The sequence below is a fragment of the Pollachius pollachius genome, assembly GCF_949987615.1.
Source record: "Pollachius pollachius genome assembly, chromosome: 5".
In the NCBI taxonomy this organism is placed as follows: domain Eukaryota; kingdom Metazoa; phylum Chordata; class Actinopteri; order Gadiformes; family Gadidae; genus Pollachius; species Pollachius pollachius.
The window spans coordinates 12579940-12600940 of NC_136938.1; the positions used below are offsets into that span (position 1 = coordinate 12579940).

General features: G+C 42.1%; 2 protein-coding genes across 3 annotated transcripts; one reads left to right on the forward strand and one right to left on the reverse strand.

Moving 5' to 3' along the window:
• nkpd1 (NTPase, KAP family P-loop domain containing 1) lies at positions 1-9806 on the forward strand. Its single transcript, XM_079737419.1, has 6 exons — positions 1-171; positions 1202-1237; positions 2344-2460; positions 6501-6829; positions 7198-8658; positions 8834-9806. The coding sequence occupies exons 2-6, from the start codon at positions 1225-1227 to the stop codon at positions 9071-9073; spliced, it is 2160 nt and encodes a 719-aa protein (XP_079593545.1). The 5' UTR covers positions 1-171; positions 1202-1224; the 3' UTR covers positions 9074-9806.
• A 433-nt stretch (positions 9807-10239) lies between these two features.
• On the reverse strand, positions 10240-19481 carry lims1 (LIM and senescent cell antigen-like domains 1). Of its 2 annotated transcripts, none has more exons than XM_079736809.1 (10): positions 19341-19481; positions 17855-18011; positions 17662-17728; positions 16345-16465; positions 15580-15729; positions 15152-15302; positions 14673-14765; positions 14142-14190; positions 13681-13756; positions 10240-11535 (listed from the first exon to the last, which is right to left on the reverse strand). In XM_079736809.1, exons 1-10 carry the CDS (start codon positions 19367-19369, stop codon positions 11421-11423), a joined length of 1008 nt encoding a protein of 335 aa, XP_079592935.1. In that variant the 5' UTR covers positions 19370-19481; the 3' UTR covers positions 10240-11420. The 2 variants fall into 2 exon arrangements, with proteins under 2 accessions (XP_079592935.1, XP_079592936.1); XM_079736810.1 differs by lacking the exon at positions 10240-11535 and adding an exon at positions 11544-13426.
• Between the last annotated feature and the right edge of the window lie 1520 nt (positions 19482-21001).

The window sequence follows — 21001 nt, forward strand, 5'->3', positions numbered from 1 at the left end:
TACCCAGGAAATTGCCTGGTCTAAGTCAACCTGTCGTTCTGTTATCAGTGATTTACAGCCTCCAGCTCTGGCGTGGTTTAAAGTTCATTCCCTTTCTCTGGTATTCTGGATGTTAGTCAGAGGAGTCGAGTTGAGTACAATCCGCAGAGCAGGCCGAAGGGTTCCCAGCAGGTAAGTCTCTGCTCAGATATGCTCCCTTACGCGTCCACGCGTCTTTTAACTGTAATACAACTGAGGACCAGTTCTTGCCAGAAGGCCACTCGCCAGCCATAACTTAAATGAACGAAGTCCCGGTATAATTATCGCATGCAAAAAAAGAGCATACACGCTTTCCTATCACGACAGCTTATAAGGAGCCAGATGTACACAATGCTAGGTGTGTTCTTTTACTTATTAAGCTAGGGATTTATAACTCATTAACCATTTATAAATTGTTTCACGGACTAAAACTTGCTGTTACTACACAGAAATTCCCTTGGGTCACGTTTCGAGCAGGTTAAGCACAGGTGGAGAACAGGACTTATATTAGATGTTAGAATGGAGACTATAATAATCGATTATCCCATTCCGAGCGGAGGGGGACTCGGAACAACCAAGTGTTCGTAGCTCGTACAGGTGGAAATGACATTGTCTGTACTGTCATAGTATATAGTATATTAATAATACATACATAATATCACATTATGTAAATGAATTATATCTGATTAGTTAAAAAACTTTTTATGGTAAAAAAAAAAGTGTTGAAGCTAAATATAACATGCATATCCACTGCTCAAACTAATGAATGGAGAAAAGCATATTGTTTGATGACCCTATCTATATCGATCTCTATATATACTGTAGAGAGAGATCGATATAGATCTATATAGGCCTATACAGAGCGATCTATATATATATATATATATATATATATATATATATATATATATATATATATATATATATATATATATATATTATATAATAAACGCAAAACGTCGAAAAAAGCCGAAAACCGGACCTGCTACACCACTGGCCTTGTTGCCACACCACAGGCCCCAGCTCCGGGCTGCAGCTGGATGCTGCTCGGTTGTTTTGAGTGATTGAGTGCAGAGGGGTGGAGTCACTCGTTTCTTTTGGGAGGGAGTTCTAGAGGGACTCCGAGCATCCTGTTCTCCATGGCTGAAGTCTACTGTCTGTTCTTCTGACCTCTTCTCCGCAGGGAACCATTCATAACCTTCAGTCATGTCTGTTAAAGGTAAGAACAGCCCATCATGTTCACACACACACAGACACACACACAAGCACATATGCATACAAATACACCCACACATGCTCACAAACATTCACAAACATGTACACAAACATACAACCACACAGTAGCCTTAACCGTTGAACAAAAAGCTGGGCTTTGTGCCTTGTTGCAGTTCACTGTACTCAGGGCCTGTAGCCCGTCCTTCTCTCACCTTCAGCTTGAACAAAGTGCCGCTTGTTACATAAACATCTCGCATATACAATTTGCTGTTTTTGTTTCGTTTCAATTTCCTGTAAAGCACTTAGGTCAACCCTGGTTGTTTTTAAATGTTCTTTATAAATAAAATGTATTTGACTTGATATATTTAATTATATATAAACACATTATATATATATATGCAATACAAATTATATAGTAACAACCAACATATAACATTATTAAAAGTGTGCAGGAGGTTGAGCGGGAATTATAAACCATGGCGATAAACTGATAACACCATGAGAATTATGCTCTTTGAGGCTGTGTCCGAATTTGTTCACTACAAAGCACACTTTTTGGTCTGTCACCATTCTGTAATGCTGTTTGAAGGTTTGGCGTTAGAATCTAGTTGCGTAGTAGTGCAAAACTTAAAAAAAACCAATACACCATTAAAGTGGTGTACAACTGACGACTGGGGTGCACTATGGTCCAAACTATGTGTGGATCTAAGTGCACACCATTTTTCCAAACCATTCCCCACCATTTCCATTCCATTCAACACCATGTATCCCACACCATTTACCTCATGATGCATCACATTGTTCCTTTTCAGCAAATGATCCAATGGACATGGCAAGGCACATACAATTTCTTTATGCAAATGAGCTGTTGGGGGGTGAGCTCTAACACATATCAGCTTCAATTGACCAATCAACATCATGCTGAGAGCTTCCCGCATATAATTCAGTCAGAATTCCCCCTAATCCCTACCATACTTGTTCTGTAAAAAAAAAAGCACTATTTAGTGTTCAGTATGGATTAGGATTAGGGTTGGGAGAGAACAAGTGAACCAATGGCAACACGGCCACAGTGTTGATATCATGTTGACATGAGGTGTGTTGTGTCTGCAGATGACCTGTATGCCTATGCCCTGTCAAAGACCCTCACCACAGTGTCCTCCCCCACCACCGTCGGGCTCTACTCCTCATGTCCCGACCGCATCGACCTCATCCTCCAACGGACACAAGGTAGCGCTGCTCCAAGGGTGCTCGCTTTTAACTGGAACTCTTTCTGATTTGCCGGGCCTAGTATCGTAACAGTATCTACTTATTTTGGTTGGACTCTAACTCTAATGTGATTGATTGGGCTGGGAATTCAACTGAGTATGATTGGTTGCTCCATGGAAGCAGGAATAGATCTCTGGGGGGCAGGGTAAATCCCCTCAACCTCAGGTCCACTCTTAAGCAGACCAAACATTGACCACATCATCACCAACACTCAATATCAGAATTCCACCAGGCTGTGTGACAATAAAAAGCACCTTGACTTTAACCTCTTCTGACAGTTTTTAAACTTGAACAGGGAAGGAGATCCCTTAGTAGAAATGAAACAACCTCTCTTAAAGAGGGACAAGGAGAGTTTTATAGTTCACAGTCCATAGTGTTATCATTTGCAGTCTCAAACAAAGACCAATGTCAATATTAAAATGGTAATAAAATGACAGCAAGTTAACGAGATACTTCCTCTTCAGACCGCGATGTTAAAGTAAAACTTTTATGTCCCCGGCGGGGATTTCTTTTTACAACAGTTCTAGTAATAACACTGATATCACATCATAACCGTAAGAGACAGAAGGCATACGGTCTATGTGGTGGTTGTGGTGTGGAGAGTGAGATCATGGAAGCTCCTCCACCAAGGACCCTTTCAAATCGCTGAACAACACTGACTTCATGCCTTTACACAGACTACTCACTTTGAACATCATGTCTCGAACATATTCTCAAACAACGTCCTAAAACCAAAATAATTTGTTATATTGTTTTATTCCCAGCTGAGCTTCAATGTTTTATGATAGTTTCTCCATTAAATTGTGTTTTGATAACATTTCTCACAAGAAATTTGCTAATAATAATAATAATAATCTTCATGCCGCAAATGTATGTTTTTTTTTTTTCAATCGCCGTCTGTTCTTTCTTTATATGAATCAGGGCATTAAGGTTGACTAAAATTATACATTTGGAGGCTCTAGATCTACAGGAACTTATGTAGTAGGAGTAAGTGATGTCAAATTAATAGGGGACCTAGGGGTCATGGACACCTGGAAGTGAGCTAGAGACCACGTGTCTAGGATTATCAACTTGGAGGGTCTGACCCCGCAGGGTGTGATTCACAAAGCTTGACGCCATTGAAACGCATTGAAAATAGAAGATGTTGCAATAGATGAATCAACATTTATTGAAGGAGATAGGAACTTAGCCATCTACCAGGGGCCACCTTGGCTTACCCTAACCCTAATGTTACAACCCTCTAGGCTAGGGGATCGAGGATAGCGGCTGGATTTCGCAAACAAACAAAGACACTGGGATCACAATTAAAAAAAATATTTATTGGAATAACAACCTGTATGAAATAGTTCAGAGAAGCTTTAAGATGTAAGGGTGAACCTGTGACAAGCAATGAATATAACAGGACTTACCTTTAAACAAACTAATCTTTCTTATAGCTCAACAGAAGAAAAAAAAAGTAGATAAGCCTAGCTCCCTAGCTCAACAAAAAACAAGATAAAATGTTGAACCAAATGAAAGGCCACTCGAAGCCTACCATCATCCAGAATGACAAAAAATTGAAAACAGCACAAGGCCAAATATTGCAACAGTTAGACAAGGCTGAATTAAACTAAATAGGTGACCAATGGCCACAGTGGCACTAAACCATAAAAAGTTAACAAATCAGGCTATGTTAACAGGCTGGCGTATTAGAGGGCATAAAAGCGCATGAGAGCACATGAGAGCTCATGAGAGCTCATGAGAGCTCATGAGAGCGCATGAGAGCATCTGAGAGCACATGAGAGCATCTGAGAGTGCATGAGGGAGCATGATGGATCATGAGAGGCAGATGGAACCGTCAAGGCTTTTGAGCAGGCAGCTTTGCTCTCATTGGTTAGCATCCACTAATGAGAAAGGCCGTAACTCCAGATCAGCCACATTTGTAGTCCTAAAAACTATGTTTTTCATGGTGTGATTCTCAGGTGAGCATCGTAGATCAGTATCAAATGATGTCTGGGAAGAATTACAGTTTCAATTTCAATGCTACACAGCCTGAGACATCATGAGATGGAGCATCTGCTGAGGCCTTGTGAGTCACTTCCTGTATGGCTAGAGCCTCCAAATTGATATTTTCATATGTCCTTGGGGCTATTTCATATAAAAGAGTCTGCAGGTCCCAAGCTCACTCCCAAGTGTCCTAGGTCACCTTCTAATTACATCGCCTTCTGTAGGGCTACAGCCTCCAAATTAATAATTTTAGTAGAGCCGAATGCCTTATGAATTTAAATTTATTTATTGCATTCATGATTCATGCATCTTTAAGGCTGTATTAATTTGTTATGATTATGTACCTTTTTTATGGACAGTAATAAAATCTTCTGGGTTATAAACTTCTGGGTACCTCCACAAAAACAGTCGAGTTCATCCCAAAGAACAATAAATGTCATCCCTGGGTCACTCAAGGGATCAGCAGTTACAATTAATAACACATAACGTAACATCTCAGATGACTGCTCAGCGCAAAGGCAATGATTCAAACAACATACAAGTTGCATCTTTCAGCCAAAGCCCTCTTTATATCAATCACCATGGCAATGATAGAAAAGGTTGTATTAACTAACAAAATAAAAAAAGCAAATTTGTCACTTTAAATGTAATCAAAACAAATTTTTATGCCAAAACTAACTTCTAATAAAGGATTTTCTCCTGACATAAAACAGATGACATCCATTTTTTTCTCATGCCTAAACTTGACAAACGTGACGTATTGTTGCTTTCTATGACCAATCGATAGGGGAGCTAAACGCTCATATGGGTGTTTTTGGGTCTTATTGACCAACAACCTCACGTTGACCACCAAAATCCAGCCCGTGCGCCAAACCCATTGGTGGTTTTTGGCTTTTTTAGGATGACGGTTTTTGTTGGTGGACTTGTAGAAATTTCCCCTCATTCCCTAATCCTTACTGAACACTGCATAGTACACTATTTATAGCACAAGTAAGGAGTAAGGAGAGTAACAAGTTTAGGTTAGTATTTTGACAGGAATTATGTGTGGTAAGCTCTCAGTATAGTGTTGATTTGTCGCCACAAGCTGGCACGTGTTAGATCTCACCCCATAACAGCTCTTATTTGCATAAAGAAACTGCCTGACCATCTCTATTGGATCATTGGCTGAAAAGGAATAATGTGATGCATCATGGGATAAATGGTGTAAAGAAAAATTGTGGAATGGTGTGTAAATGGTGTGGAATGGTCTAGAAAAATGGTATGGACTTGTTGGCATCGGTTGTAGCTGTATGCTCAGCAAGGTGCAAGGACGGGGTTTCTTCTCCTCTAATATATGTCTAAAATGTTCTCTCAAACATGTTGAACAATTGAACTGAATAAAACCTTTAGGATGAATTGGGATGAACTGAATTGTTCTCCTATAAAATGCGTTTAACATGATACCGCTACCATTAATGTTCTACTCTAACTTGTGTTAGAGTAGACTCTAACTTTCACATGTCCATGGTACTTCTCCTCCACCATGCATGTTGTTCTTCTATAACATGTATTGTACTTGTCTCCCACCATGCGTTTACTTCTCCTCATGTGTCGAAAACGTTCTCCTCCTCTAACATGTGTCTAACACGTGGTTCTCCTCCACCGGGCCAGTTCTCCTCCTCTAACATGTGTCTAACACCTGGTTCTCCTCCTCTAACATGTGTCTAACACGTGGTTCTCCTCCTCTAACATGTGTCTAACACCTGGTTCTCCTCCTCTAACATGTGTCTAACACCTGGTTCTCCTCCACTGTGCCGGTTCTCCTCCTCTAACATGTGTCTAACACGTGGTTCTCCTCCTCTAACATGTGTCTAACATGTTGTTCTCCTCCACTGTGCCGGTTCTCCTCCTCTAACATGTGTCTAACACGTGGTTCTCCTCCTCTAACATGTGTCTATCACGTTGTTCTCCTCCACTGTGCCGGTTCTCCTCCTCTAACATGTGTCTAACACGTGGTTCTTCTCCGCCGGTTCCAGTGCACATGGACCGGGAGGCGCAGAGGAGAGAGCAGCGGTTGGCTTACGGGAGCTCCAGACCTCGCTCGGTGAAGCCTTCTCTCTCTAGCCTGCTCTCGCTGCTCTTCAAGCTGCTCTTCTACCGGCCTGCCTGGGCGAAGGACCATCACCAGGAGCACATGCGCTTCGTCCACGTCCACTTCAGCGCCTGGCACTTCGCCGGCAGCGACCTGCTCTGGGCCGGGTTAGTGCTGAGGCTCTGCCACGCCATGCAGGTCCACTTCGGCCGGCTGCCGCTGTCCCTGTACCGCACCGTGCAGCACTACGAGGAGGACGAGATCCGCCACAAGGTCTTTGAGGAGGTTTTTTTTGGTGATCTTTCACAATAGTAAAAAAAAACGTTTGTATGAGGCCCCTATTATACCCTTTTTTTGTGTTGATTAGTCAAGACAAGCAGTTTCAAAATCGACCCTTGTGTGACATTTAAACTGTGAGTGTTCCCCCAGATTTATGATGGGTAGATCAGCCTACTAATTGGGTACAGTCCACTGGATACATAGCATACATCTAGGTGAAAACTACCACTCGTGACGTCAATAGAGGCTGCATCTTGAAATGGCTTCTAATGGCAAACATTATACCTGGTGTTGAAACTTTAGGTGCTCTTTAAATGGCTGCATATGAATGTTGTTTACATCCCTTTCTTCCAAACCATCAGCTCGTGAAGGAAGGTCCAAGCTGCCTTAAACCTAAGATGCTGTGCTGCTGCCCACTGTGGCACCTCATCCTCTCTGTCCTGATTACCATGGTGATCATCTGCGTGGCCCTGGGGCTGTTTGGCTTCCCCGAGGTGGGGGACGAGGGCACGGGCCAGGTCAACGGGACAACCACCAAACAAATGGGTGTGGGCGAGGGTGTGGCCCTGGCAGCGCTGGGCGTTCCCGCTGCAAGCGCGGGCAAGTTCATGGTGGACCTGGCGAAGAACCTGCTGCACAGCCAGAAAAGCAGACTCAACAGCATCATGGACAACGTACAGGTGAGCCGCCAGCTGGGCTTCATGCACGAGGTGCGGAAGGAAATATGGCTGCTGTCCAACTTCATCCACTTCATGGAGCTGTTCGAAGGCCGGCGCATCCGCGTCGTGATGAGGATCACAAACCTTGACCGCTGCAGCCCGACGAAGATCGTGTCGGTCCTGGAAGCCATCAACATCCTGCTCTCAGACCAGGGGAGTCCCTTCTTCCTAATCCTGGCTGTCAACCCGGAAGTGATCGTGCAGAAAGTGAACTTTGCTGATGGCTGCTTGTGTCGCGAGGACCGAGCGTATGCCTTTTTGAACCGCATCGTTACTCTCTCCTTCACCATCCCACCGCTGACAGAGGACTCCAAACGCAAGGTGTTCTTCGGCCTCACCTGCAAATCAGACGTGATTCTGACCGGGACACACAGGCGCAAACACAGCCTGTGTTGCAGCAAATCAACGCAAGACCAATCTTCCCTTGAAAGAGCAGAGGACATGCACATGCCACTGATGGATACAACGAGGGCATCCACGGAGCTGGTGGAGGAGGAAATAGAGAACCTTGTCACCTCTGCCTTCGAGAGCTTCATGAGTGACGGGGGCCGGCTGAAGAAATACATCTTGGACGACAGCATGTCCATGAGGCGGGTGATCAACTCCATTCGGATGACCGTGACCATCATGAAATATCTGAAAACCGAGGTTCCTCCACCAGAGAACATTGCGGCCTGGGTGGTGTTGGCCAACTACTGGCCCTGCCGTCTCAGCTGGCTCCTCAACTGTATGGAAGACGACCAGCAGAGACTAGAGATCGACGGGGGCAACGTGTCTCACAGTGAAGACTCCAAGACCCTGTGGCAGGTCTTCAAGGAGTCCAGGGTGGAGCTCTACATGATCAGGGAACAGATCGAAGACCTCCTGGAGCAGGACAGCGATCCAGAGACCTTTGAAATGCTTCTGAAGATCGACTTCCGGTTCACGATAAAGGACATTGAGGCGTTTGCGGCGGCGACGGTGAACCTTGACCTCACGATAAGAAAGGAGCTGGGTCAGATCAGAGGGGTCTCCAAGCTCAAGGAATCCGGGTGGACTGGTACCGTCGTGCCGCTGCCTATCAAAACCATCATCAAAATGAGCGTTGAGGAAGTTTGTTCAGAGGTAAGCTGCTAACACTGAGTTAGGATCATTCATTATCATTAGGAAATAATGGCATAGTCCCCAGAATGATTTAAACCCACTACATAGACATTGTATCAGCTCTGATCAATAATAAATAAATTAATTAATTAATTAACAAACCCTTTATCCTACTGTTCCCCTTCTTCTTTTTTAGCTGGAGAGGATGCACCCTAATTCTAATTATGCTAAGGTTGTCAGAGAGAATGACCTTAACGGCTTAGCGCTGGTCTTCGGTGATGTTGACCAACTCAAGTTGCTCTTCCCGATGACGCTGGGGCAGTGGACTGCTTTCAGGCTACGCTTCTGGGGCTTTCCCTCAGTCCGTCGACACACTCCATCTCAGTCACCCTGCCTCAGACAGCACCATCAGGAACCACCAACACAGCCTAGCTAGCCTTCATGCTACGCTTCAAGGATACATGTGTAATCATGATATACAAGCTGTGAAACAAGGATGGATATCAGTATTGTATACGATGGATAAATAACCCAAATTATACAATATATGGTACTTTGTGAACACAAGGTTACAGGCTTCATATTAAACTGTACTATATATACAATGTGAAAGCTTAAAATGCTATATGAACACTGTATAACTATTTAACTATATAAATTAAATCCATTGATTTAATTTATATGGAATATACAGAGCAGAATTGATGGAAGGACTGTTTTATGTTGCACTTAAAATGTTAATTATTGAAGTAAAGGAACCCGCCTTCATTGGACCATTTATGGACAAGTTTGTTATGCTTGAATTAAGAAATTTACGTTTGATAACATTTAAACATTCTCATCATTGTGCTGTGAATCTGTTTGTTTCTGGAAAAAGCCCTTTTCTCCTGAGTAGTGACCGTATTTATTACCAAGGACTTTGGGAAACATCCTTTTATTTTGTATTCTTTATTCTTTCCTGGTTGTGAGTGCATGGTTTCGTGTTAAATTTCTGGTAGAGGACTTTTTCTCTATGTTGTTATACTTGAACAACACAAATATATACATATAAATATTATCAAATATTAACACTAAAGGTATCTTAATTTGCACTTGAACTATGTATACTGTGGACATTGAATTATTATATTGTACTGTACTTATTTTATTGTACCAGGGCTGCACAGAAATGTCCTATTGTTCATAAACACTGTACATACATTATTCTTATTGCATGAGAAAATGTACTCAATACTATTGTTATGACTTGACACTGTTTTCACCAAACAATTTGCTACGGCGATAAACCGGACTCAACCGACTCAAACTCAATAAACATTTGTGGGACTTCACTTTGTGATCACAAAGACAATGATTGAATCCATAGTATTAACAAATCAGTACATGTATCGTTGGGAAACCATCCAGATATTAAAGTTTATGTGACCTTGCCAGATAAGAACTGTCTCCCCATGCTCGTAGACATGCCCCATGTGTCCATATGCCCAGGGTAATGCAAGTTACAGCCACTGGACATGAAAAAAGGTAATTGATCGGTCTACAAGGTATAGCTGTGAATACGACAGAAGAAACACCATTCAGTATTATGTTGTGATATCTTTATTAAGTTCTTTCAAATGAAAGAAGGTGTCTGTATCAGTGAATTGACAACATGCTTTTATTGGGCTGATCATTCGGTGCCAACAAGCAGGAACCCACATAATGGAAGTTCTATTTATCCATGTTTTTTTCCTTTCATTTCGCCAATTCCAAATTACACTGTCACCCAAAATCACACGACTGAGGTGAGAAGGTTCATAGTGATGGTGTGAATATCCAGAAAGCATAAGACGGGTGTGCATGTATATTAAGCATTAGTAACTGTAGTGCAATCACAAGACCTAATATTGATTAAAGGTATATTTGCATTTGTGATTAAGAAAAATACATTTGTGGCATATTAATGCATCATAATACATCTGAAAATACATAGAGCTTTATGAAAAAATAAAAAATGAATTGCATATCAGGATACATGGGTTATATTCAAGGCACAATACAAAAGCCAATCAGATATATTCTTTGTTGCATCAATCCACTGGATTTACGTTTTCAAAGTAGTATCCTAGTGGAATAAATCTCTTACCACAATAAAAAGGTATTGCAGTTCTTTAGCATTACATCTACAAAAAAAAAGATCATACTATAGCTTCTCATGTGGGCTATGATAAAGGTAAAATAAGAACTAAAGTACGTTGGCAACACTTTAACTAGAATAGAAACACTAATATACCAATTGTTAATCTTAAATGGAGAGCGCTTTGCGATGCAATATCCACTGTGATGCATAAGGAGCGAATATAAATACCTTGGCATTAAAAAAACTTGGAAAAATAAATGAAGTTAAGACTTAAGAAAACAACAGCCTCAGGTTAACACTATAGTTGGCTCCTTAAGGTCAAAACTACTGGAGAACCTACCTTAAGGCAAACAAACAGTAGTCCATGCCTTAAGGTTAACACTATAGTAAACTTAACCTTCAGGTGAACACTAGTACACCTTACCTTAAGGTCAACATACCACAGTAGGCCTTACCTTAAGGTCAACATACCACAGTAGGCCTTACCTTAAGGTCTAACATTCTACTGCAGGGGTCACCGTAAGGTCAAACATACTACGATAGGAGTTTAAGTCAGGTCAAACAGGAGGGGGAATATGAAATCAACTCTTCAACACCACAGTAGGCCTCATCTTAGGTCAAAGGTATTAATACACCGGGAGGGCTTGGGACGACCGGCTGTACATTACTTTCTGCCCACCGCCTCAGCCAGCTTCTTCAGCCTCTTCTTGAGCTCCAGAGGAAACTTCTCATAACATTTCTTACATACCGGCTTCATGTCAAATTCCACAAACTTGTTCCTGCAAAAAGAAAGAGAAACATAAAAAAAAGATGAAACCACCAGACAGACCCAACTGATCCTCATTTGAGCCAATTAAAAACAGCGCTGATTGGAGTCATGCTCTTAATGGCTGTGCATGTTTCCTCTTTATGATTCAGGGGTCCATGGTTTGAAAACACTTAAAGAGCAACATGCAGGTACTTTTTTTGTGTTCATTCACATGGTCTGTTCATTTACTGTTGAGTGGTAAATCTACGTAGGCACTCAATTACAAAGCAGCAAGAGGCTATCAATCAGCGGTCAAGATTTCATCCTCCATGAGGATGTAAATCCCAATGCTTCCAGTAGCGCCGGTGGGTCACTGGTGTATTCCACTTTCCACATTTGTATCAAATGAAGTCATTTGGTGCACATGCACGTTGCGTTACTAAAATAACAAATATACACAAATATAGTCTTCATGTCAATATCCTTAATACTTTGCCCACTATGCTCATTAGTTGGGTGTGCCAACATACAAGTTGCGCTAGACCATATGTACAGTTGCACTTTTTAAATGAATGGGAATGACTAAATTTCATAAAAATATGAAAAAGTAAAACAGACATAAATGAAGACATGTACGTGTGCAATCAAGTGGCCCTATTATACCACAAGGTATGATGTTGAGAATCCTGTACCAACTATAAGGCTGTGTGCTGACATTTAATAAGTACTGATTTACACACTGAAATCACTTCACCAATGTTTACATTGAAACCACAGTAAGGCAGCACTACTCACTTTTTGTTTACATAAACATTCAAATAATACAATGTTGACAGTATAAACTTGATGAAACACAAACAGGTAGATATCTTGAGAACCCAATGTACATGTATATGTTTTTGGTTGAATAAAGGAAGTGAAATTTGTTCTTTTGTTGCCTAGAGTTCAGTGCGGTGATTTTCTGGCTGAGCATGAGCAGTTTTAAAATACATACATATATTGTTTGGGGTTGAAATTCTCTTTCATGTAGCCAACAATGGTTATGATAGTTTTAAAGTTGAGAATTTAAAGTTGAGAATTATCCGTTAAAACGTCTTTGCGATTGGGGCGGGTGGGCATTACCCAGACACTTCGGACTGAATTAAAACATTAGATACGGCGTCATGTGACCTTGAGGTAGCTGCACTTGGTTGACATTACAGATAAGCGGGCCTTTTCCAAGACGGAAAAATCTCTGGAGCGCTGTCACTGCCTTCAGCCATGTTGTTCATTTCAATGCAATACAAACTCCTGTTGCATGCTGCGCCTGCACGCCTGTGTCCGGGACGCTAACTCTGGTGGGCATTGATCAGGGGTGGAAAGTTGACTGGTTCAACGGTAAACTTCGGTTAAATTATTAGCATACAGTTTTTAAAACAGTAATAATAAACGTCAGGAATTTGACCCCGGTTAATCCCTAGTAGGCCGATATATCCCATCATACATCTGGAGGGGGGGGGGCACTACTCCACCCACTTATGATGTCACTAATGGATCGATTTTGAAAATGCCATGGCTAGACAACATCACACCTGGTGGATCAATAGAGTCTCTGTAAGACGAAGGTACATTGACGCCAGACAGCATTCAAATAAATACACAAACACAAAAATAGAGAAACACAAAAAGAGCGCGTTTCTATAAGCATCAGCGGGAGAAGGCATGCCGTCGACATCACGGTGACATCACAGTGGGGGAAGCGGGTGCCTTGAAGGGTGCTGGCAGAGCAACGAGAGAGGAACCTCTACACACAGACGGTGGGCTTCTTCCGGCCCTCTTTGGCGTCTCGCTCGCGGCGGGCCAGGCGGCGCTTCAGCTCGTCAGGCATGTGCTCGTAACAACGCCTGCACACCGGCCGCAGGTCCACCTCCACAAACTTATCTCTGGACGCCGCCCCGCCCAGCCAGAGGGGGGGGGGGGGGGGACGCAAAAGAGAGAAACCGAAGAAGGAAGACAGGAAGGGAGGAGGAAAGGAAGGAAAAGGTTGAGGGAGGATTATTAGGACTAGACTGGGGGTTGTTAACCGAGACCCCAGGGTGAGTGAGAAGCCCTAGACAGAGTGAGTAGACACACACACCCACACGATGCCCACCGAACACACACAGTAAATCCAGAGCAGACGGGAGCAGGGACGTACTTGAGGGTGAGTTTGGTGTTGCAGGTGGAGCAGGAGAAGCAGCTGACGCACCAGGCCTTGTTGAGGGCTGAGACCACTGTAGAGACCAGGAGAGAGGGATCGGAAATCAGACCTTTCATCTGACGAGGACATGACATCAGTGCGTACTAGTCCAGATTGGTTGGCAGTATTTGGTTCAGTAACCTTTTAGGTCTCAAACTACATTATTTACAATATTTGTGAGATAATGTGCAGCATTATGTTATGTGTAACGCGTCTTCCAAAGATGTTCCACCATCAGCATAGCATGTTTTAACCACTAGGAAGCAGCAAACTCCCTAATGTGACCAAGTGTACAGATATCTCTCAATAGGTTCACTAAGGTATTCTTGCTTGTTACTACTTGTACCACTAAAAGTATTCTTTGCAATAGTTTAGAGCATTATCTTGAATAGGTCAGCTTTATAAGTATTATTCCTTACCGTCGCCTTCGATCACACGGTTGCAGTGGTAGCAAACATCTCCAAACAGCTGGTCAGTGGACAAAAAACAGACTTTAAACTAAGCTCCTGAACCAGCTAACTAAAATACACAAACATTGAATAGACATGAAACTTTATGACATGACCAGAGAACCAGCCTAGGATAAAGGTAGTGGAGGGTGGAGTGTTGGACAGGGTGGTGTGTACATAAGAGCTAGAACCATTAACTGTTCTTTATTAGTTAATGGTTAATAGTTGATTAATCGATAAGTCAGTCAATCTACAGAAAATGTATCAAATCAAATTAATATAATAGATTCAAAAAATATTTGGTTTGTGTAGGTAATTAATCAAATACATATACAAGCCAACCATTTGCTGCTTAATGCTTCAGAAGAAATGGTAACTTGTGATGGCATTTGGTGTTATTAATGACATTTTGCCGAACGCACTGATCCAAACAAATATTGTGAGTGGCAACCGTGTGTACAGTTGGATCATTTTTACGGGGGTAATGTAAGTAAGGTGTACCTGGTTGTAATGGGTCTCACAGTAGGCCAGCCCCTTCCTCTCATAGTGGCGGTGACCCAGGAAGGGCTTCTCACACTTGGCACACACAAAGTGCTGCAGAGACACATAAACACACTTAGCACAAGATCTGGTTTCGTCATAACACAGTGTTCGTCTGAAAGAACCAGACATAATAACATAATCTGGTCAATCCCTGCAGTCTGTGTAATCTATAACGCCCCTTTCATTTATCCCCCCGCATCTGTTATTCAGAGTGTGGTTCGCTAAAAGTTGACCAAAATGTCCTATTTCCGTGCGTTAGGATGATCCTTATAATATGAAGAAGATGTGTGATACAAATGAACATGATATAAATGAAAAGGAAATCACAAAAAAAAAAAGACATGGTTATCTGGCGGCCTGTGTGCTGGAGGAGTGTTGCATCTAAAAATGCCCACTGAGGCGCTGAATTATGTCTTGCTACCCTCTCTACCACTGACCTCCACGTGCCACTGCTTGCCCATGGCGTTGACCACGCGACCCTCGATGGGTCTTCTGCAGGCACCACAGATCGGCACCCCCATCTTGTCGTGGCAGGGCAGACAGTACAGCTCACCCTTCAGCTCCCTGGCCTCGGCTGTCAGCTCCTTACTGCACCACGACACCACACACATCATGAGAACGTAATGTCAACATCATGAGAACGCCATGAGCTCACCGTGACGTCATCACGACGACGTAGATGACATGGTGACGACAACATCAGGACGGCGTCATAAAATCACCATTAGAACGTCTTGACACCATCATGGAAAGATCATGAGACCACAATGACATTGTCACGCAAGAGAGAACTGAGAGAACCCATCCAACCCGGCTGTACGGGTCACATGGCAGTACACCGCGGTGCAGAGAGGAGGGTACCGACCTGCAGTTGCTGCAGTTGAAGTGGTCAGGGTGGTAGGGGTCATTCTTGAAGATGAGAGGCTGCTCCTCGATGATGGCATGGCACTTCTGACAGATGTACTTCCCAAGGCCGCGAGCCTTCTCTCGGTTGTGGCAGGGACGACACAGGTGTCTGATCGCACACACGAAAGAACAATTTGCCCTCATCAAGTGACCCCTTCAGTCATGCAGGGACTGTGTCTGGCCATACACTAATACAATGGTTCAGTACAGCGCCATGACGCTGATATGTACGGGATAAGATGCCAGACTACCAGAGAGTTTCTATTGGAGTTTCAGGATGTGATGGTAGCCTGTGGTTCTAGATAACAGAATACAGTTTATAGAATAAATACAATATATGGGCTGACCTGTTGTTCTAGATTCAAGACCACAGATTAAACATAGTATAAATATGGGGCTGACCTGTGTTTCTAGATTAAAGATCACAGACTAATCACAGTTTATATATGGGGCTGAACTGTGGTTCTAGATTAAAGATCACAGACTAATCACAGTTTATATATGGGGCTGAACTGTGGTTCTAGATTAAAGGCCACAGACTAAACACAATATATATGGGGCTGACGTGTTGTTCTTGATTAAAGGCCACAGACTAAACACAATATATATGGGGCTGACGTGTTGTTCTTGATTAAAGACCACAGATTAAACACAGTATATATGGGGTTTACCTGTGGTTCTAGATTAAAGACCACAGATTAAACACAGTAGTGTTGGGGCTGACCTGCCAGCATTCTTGACAAAGCCCACGTCAGCGAGCACTGCCTGGCAGATGTTGCAGCAGAAACAGTCAGGGTGCCAGCTGTTGTTCATGGCTTTGATCACACGGCCGATGATGAACTCCCCTGAGAACACATGTTGGGTCACGTGTCATCAAGTTTGATCTTCAGCAATCAGAAAGGTGGACAGAAGGGCCATAATAAGTATAAAACATCTATGATATCAAACAGTTTCCTGACTCTTTGGAGATGAAGAGCTCGTTTTGCATGACTATGCACGGTATTCACATGCAATCATGACAGAACCTGCATCGATAACGAGCATTTGACTGATTACATATTCAAAATAGATGTCAATGATGCGTTTCAGTGTACCTTAGAAACGGCACCGCCACTGGCACTATTTAATTTAGCAGAACAGCCAAAGCCTAGTGGAGTGCCCACAGAGAGAATCATGTTTTTTGTGTACGCTCCTGTCCTTAAAGCGCACAAAGACTGCAATGCTGCAAACTTAAGGGGGAGCCGAGACCACGCACAGGTCTCGTTGGGACCTGAATGTCTGTAACCTCTCTTTATGCCCTGCTTTAAACGCCATATATTCAGCATTTCAATCAACACTGCTAGACTTGGACCACCGATTCTCCCATTCCTTCCCCTGCTTAAGATCCATTCTCACTGTAAATATAGAGTAAACATGCAAAGCCTGTGAGACTTTATTTTTTATTTAAATTTTTTACTGTTGCAGAGTTTAGTTGTTGATCTCTCATTAGATCCAATATAAAAAAAAAACATTGATTATTGTTATTTTCTCTTACCCATGGTCAATAGCCTATGTTAGCCTAATGCATTGGATGGAGGACTAATTAGAATGTGCTGTAGGCAAGATCGATAGCGTAATGTGAAGGCTTTCATTCAAGTAATTTTTTCAAAATGGCATTGTCTTGCATGAGGTATTATTGTGGGAAATCTAAGAATATCTGTTCCAAATGACTGCCCTCATGCATGTGCTGTATGAGAAAATTTAGCGTTTAGACTTATTTCTGGCCAATCAGGACATCTCTTCTCTGATTGTCTTGGGGAATCCATCTAGCCATCTTGTCAATCACATATATTGAAGGACTTTTTTTTTTATAAAGAAAATCAGTTTGTAAGTAATCGTGATAAGATAAGACAATATTGATGTTAATTGTGATGTTTTTGCCATACGTTTTTATTTTGTGTTTTTACACATGTACCTGTGTAGCGTTGCGTCTGTGGTGTGCTTTGCCTGTTTGGCATCGTTGTTTCCTATGTCCATGCGTGTTTTATTGTGTAGGACTAACCACACTGATGACAGCAGGGGGCGAACAGCATCTGGAAGTCGTGCTCGCAGTACTTCCTGCCTTCAAACTAAAACACAACACACTTCCTGTTAGCAAATATAGGGAGAGGATAATTTCACATTTCCTGCTGCTCAAAACTGCTGGGTGGGGGGGGTGGGGGGCGGGGCAGAGAAAGAAAGAAAGAAAGCAGAACCTCATAGAAGAGTCCCTCTGGGAACTGCTGGAAGCACTGAGCGCAGACGAAGCACTGCTCGTGGTACAGCTCTCCATTGCTGTTCACAATCTTCTCCGCAGGAGCAAAGCCACTCTTGCAGCGCTCGCACGCTGCGTTGGCCAGGGCGTTAGCCATGCTGTCAATCAAAAAAACATTTGGAACTCTATTTAGTAATTGATCAACGCTGTAATCAAAATCAATTGGCATGAATTCAGATACTGATGACATCATAATTAGGGACCAGGTAGGGGCTCGGGCATCTTGCTCAAAGGTGACAACAGGTAAGGTTGCAGAAATAGGGAATGAACCCAGCAATTTTCGGATTGGAGTCAAACACCTAAGCCCAGGGTCTAAAATAAAAACCTGCCACTGCACTGAGATAGCTTTGAGAGGTAAAAAAAATATTTTGGGGTTATATATTAAAAACATTGCTCGGTCTGTTGATTTCCCACTAATAGGAGACAACATTCTAACAGTACATCTCGGACCTTGTAGCTACAGTTATGGTATTGATTCCAGAAATGTGGCTAAAATATTCTCAGAGCGACAAAAAACTGAGTTTGCAAGCCCTGGAAAAAATGACCGTAGTAGTATCCAAGATGTTTCTACCCAACAATGAAAACTGTAATAGTCAGGGAACAACATGACTTTATTATTCGTATGCATACACACACACACACACACACACACACACACACACACACACACACACACACACACACACACATATATATACACATTTGATTGGGCTCAGACCAACAAGTAATCCTAAACGTGGCAACTGGAATGACAACGTTTAGACGGTCTGTTGTAAATCTGTTTATACAAAACTCCTCCGCCAATACAGAGACGGCAATGAAATATTCAGCACAAGTCATAACCTAATTTGGGCATGAGAGTTCACTACACCGAGTTGACATGTAGAGGCTTAATACATGAAATATGACAAATCGCCAAAAGCTTTCAACTTTAAAAGGGCGCTGGCCAAGTTAACGTAATGTACAGAAAAACTGAGGATGAAATAACACTTTGGAGATAAAATGAGGATGAAATATCTTTACAAAATAACATGAGGATGAACTTAACTGAATAGATTCAAATGAGGATAAGCTTCACTTGATGTCATAATGCTTATCCTTGTAAATGATTGAGTAGCTTTCCTTCTAATTGAATACAAGTTACTATTTTCTCCAGAAAGAATAACATTAACTAATAACTAGTTCCCCTGAAAATTTGCTTCATAAAGACAACAGCATGGAATCGTTACAGGATTATTTATTAACAATTTCAAGATACTCAACGTAAAATTCCATCGTTGTTGGCATCTTTTCAGGTCTATATTGTCATTGAATAAGTAAACTAATATAACTGGGCCTACGCTAAGCTAACATGGCTATCGGATCTAGCTGACATTAGGAGTATTATACTCCTAAATGTAGTTATGTAGCAGATAATACAACATTACCTGCCCGTCATTCCGACCACCCCAAGCATCACCACTACAACACCGCGACGTTTTAAATGAACACCTCCCGGACTAGGTTACTTTTACTCTTCTAAACTCGGACCGAAGAACCGTTGCAAGACCCGTCCTGGAAGAGTCGTTTCCTGACGCTCGCTCCAAGGCGTGCCGTCGTGAGACAGCCCAAATGAGCGTTCAAGAGAGAGGGCGGGACTTTAAGCTACATAGGTTGCACGCCAATAGGCGTTTTGAGAGGGAGGGAGGGACATACGATAAAGGTATATCCGTTAACTTTATTACCGTTATTCTTGTCTCGTCTTCTATTCATGTTCTTATTCTTCTTGCTCCGCAGACCGTTTAACTAGCGTACACAATGAATAGTAAGAGACAGTACAAGACCGGATATTACGTTACAGTAGACCGGAGTAACGTTACAATTCAGGATCCTCCATCCACCCACTCCCCGCCGCAGGGTTGTGACCGAGGCTCCGCCCACTCTCAAGTCTGTTTATGCTTGACGCTCGGCCAGATGGGAAACGCAAATGGGGAAGATTCTACAATTTTTCTGTAGCTTATTTTACCGTTGTTCTTTGGCAACGCACGTGTACGTTTCAATGCCAATAAAGCCATTTGAATTTTGAAGCAGCAACTCATCCAAAGTTATCCATGCTCACACAACATCGGGAGCAACTCTTCCCTTGTCAAGCAGAATTCACCCACCAGGGTGGGTCTAAAGTCAAACAGTGATTTTTAACACTCATAATACAATACAGAGTCCGTTGAAACTACACTATCGTCAAATATACCGTTAGCATTTTACTGAACATCCGTGATTTAATAGATAGAATGTCTGGCTTATTATATTTGTTTTATTTGGGACGGTTTTCATTTAAGGGTTGACGGAATTTCTGCCTACGTTGCCAAGTAAAGATCGGCGCGCATCTCCACATGGCCCTCTGGTGGAAAGCACAAGAGACACTATATATATGGGAAATTTATTTTTGCCATAAAAAAGACCCATCCCTGTATTCCACTTGATACATTTCTTACATCTTTCCATATTTCCTGTTTTATTATAGGGCATATTTTATTAATAATTAAATTTTAAATCGTCCTGCCGGTATAACTAAGGTAATGTTTTCAAAACCATAGTCCTTTACTAATAATGTGAAACCATTGCATAATTAAACGATTTCACAACCCTTCAGATATAATAAACCTTATGACTGAATATCATGTGAACAATGGTATTAGTTAATCTTTATTAAAATGGTCTGCTTCACAGATAACATTCCATTTGGATGTGATTTTCAAATCAGTATAAATACTGAATATTTATACACGTCAATGTTTCAACACAAGCGTTGTTCTTATTATTTTAATAATAATATAAATACTTTGTGCAAGATGCCAATACTGGATTCAGATATGGTCAGGACTGGGTATAATTATTTTTAAGAGGTCATTTTCCCTTCCATGAACAAATAAATGATTTTAAATTATGAATGAATTATCTAACAGTGGTCAGTAGTTGGTAATGTCGTCTTGGTAGTAACCCTGAGAGATGTGTCCGCTACGCCATTTTAACATTATAAGACAGTCACACAAATAAAGGAGGGTTCATGGTCTTGAAACGTAAAATGGTCCGACCATTATTCCTCTCT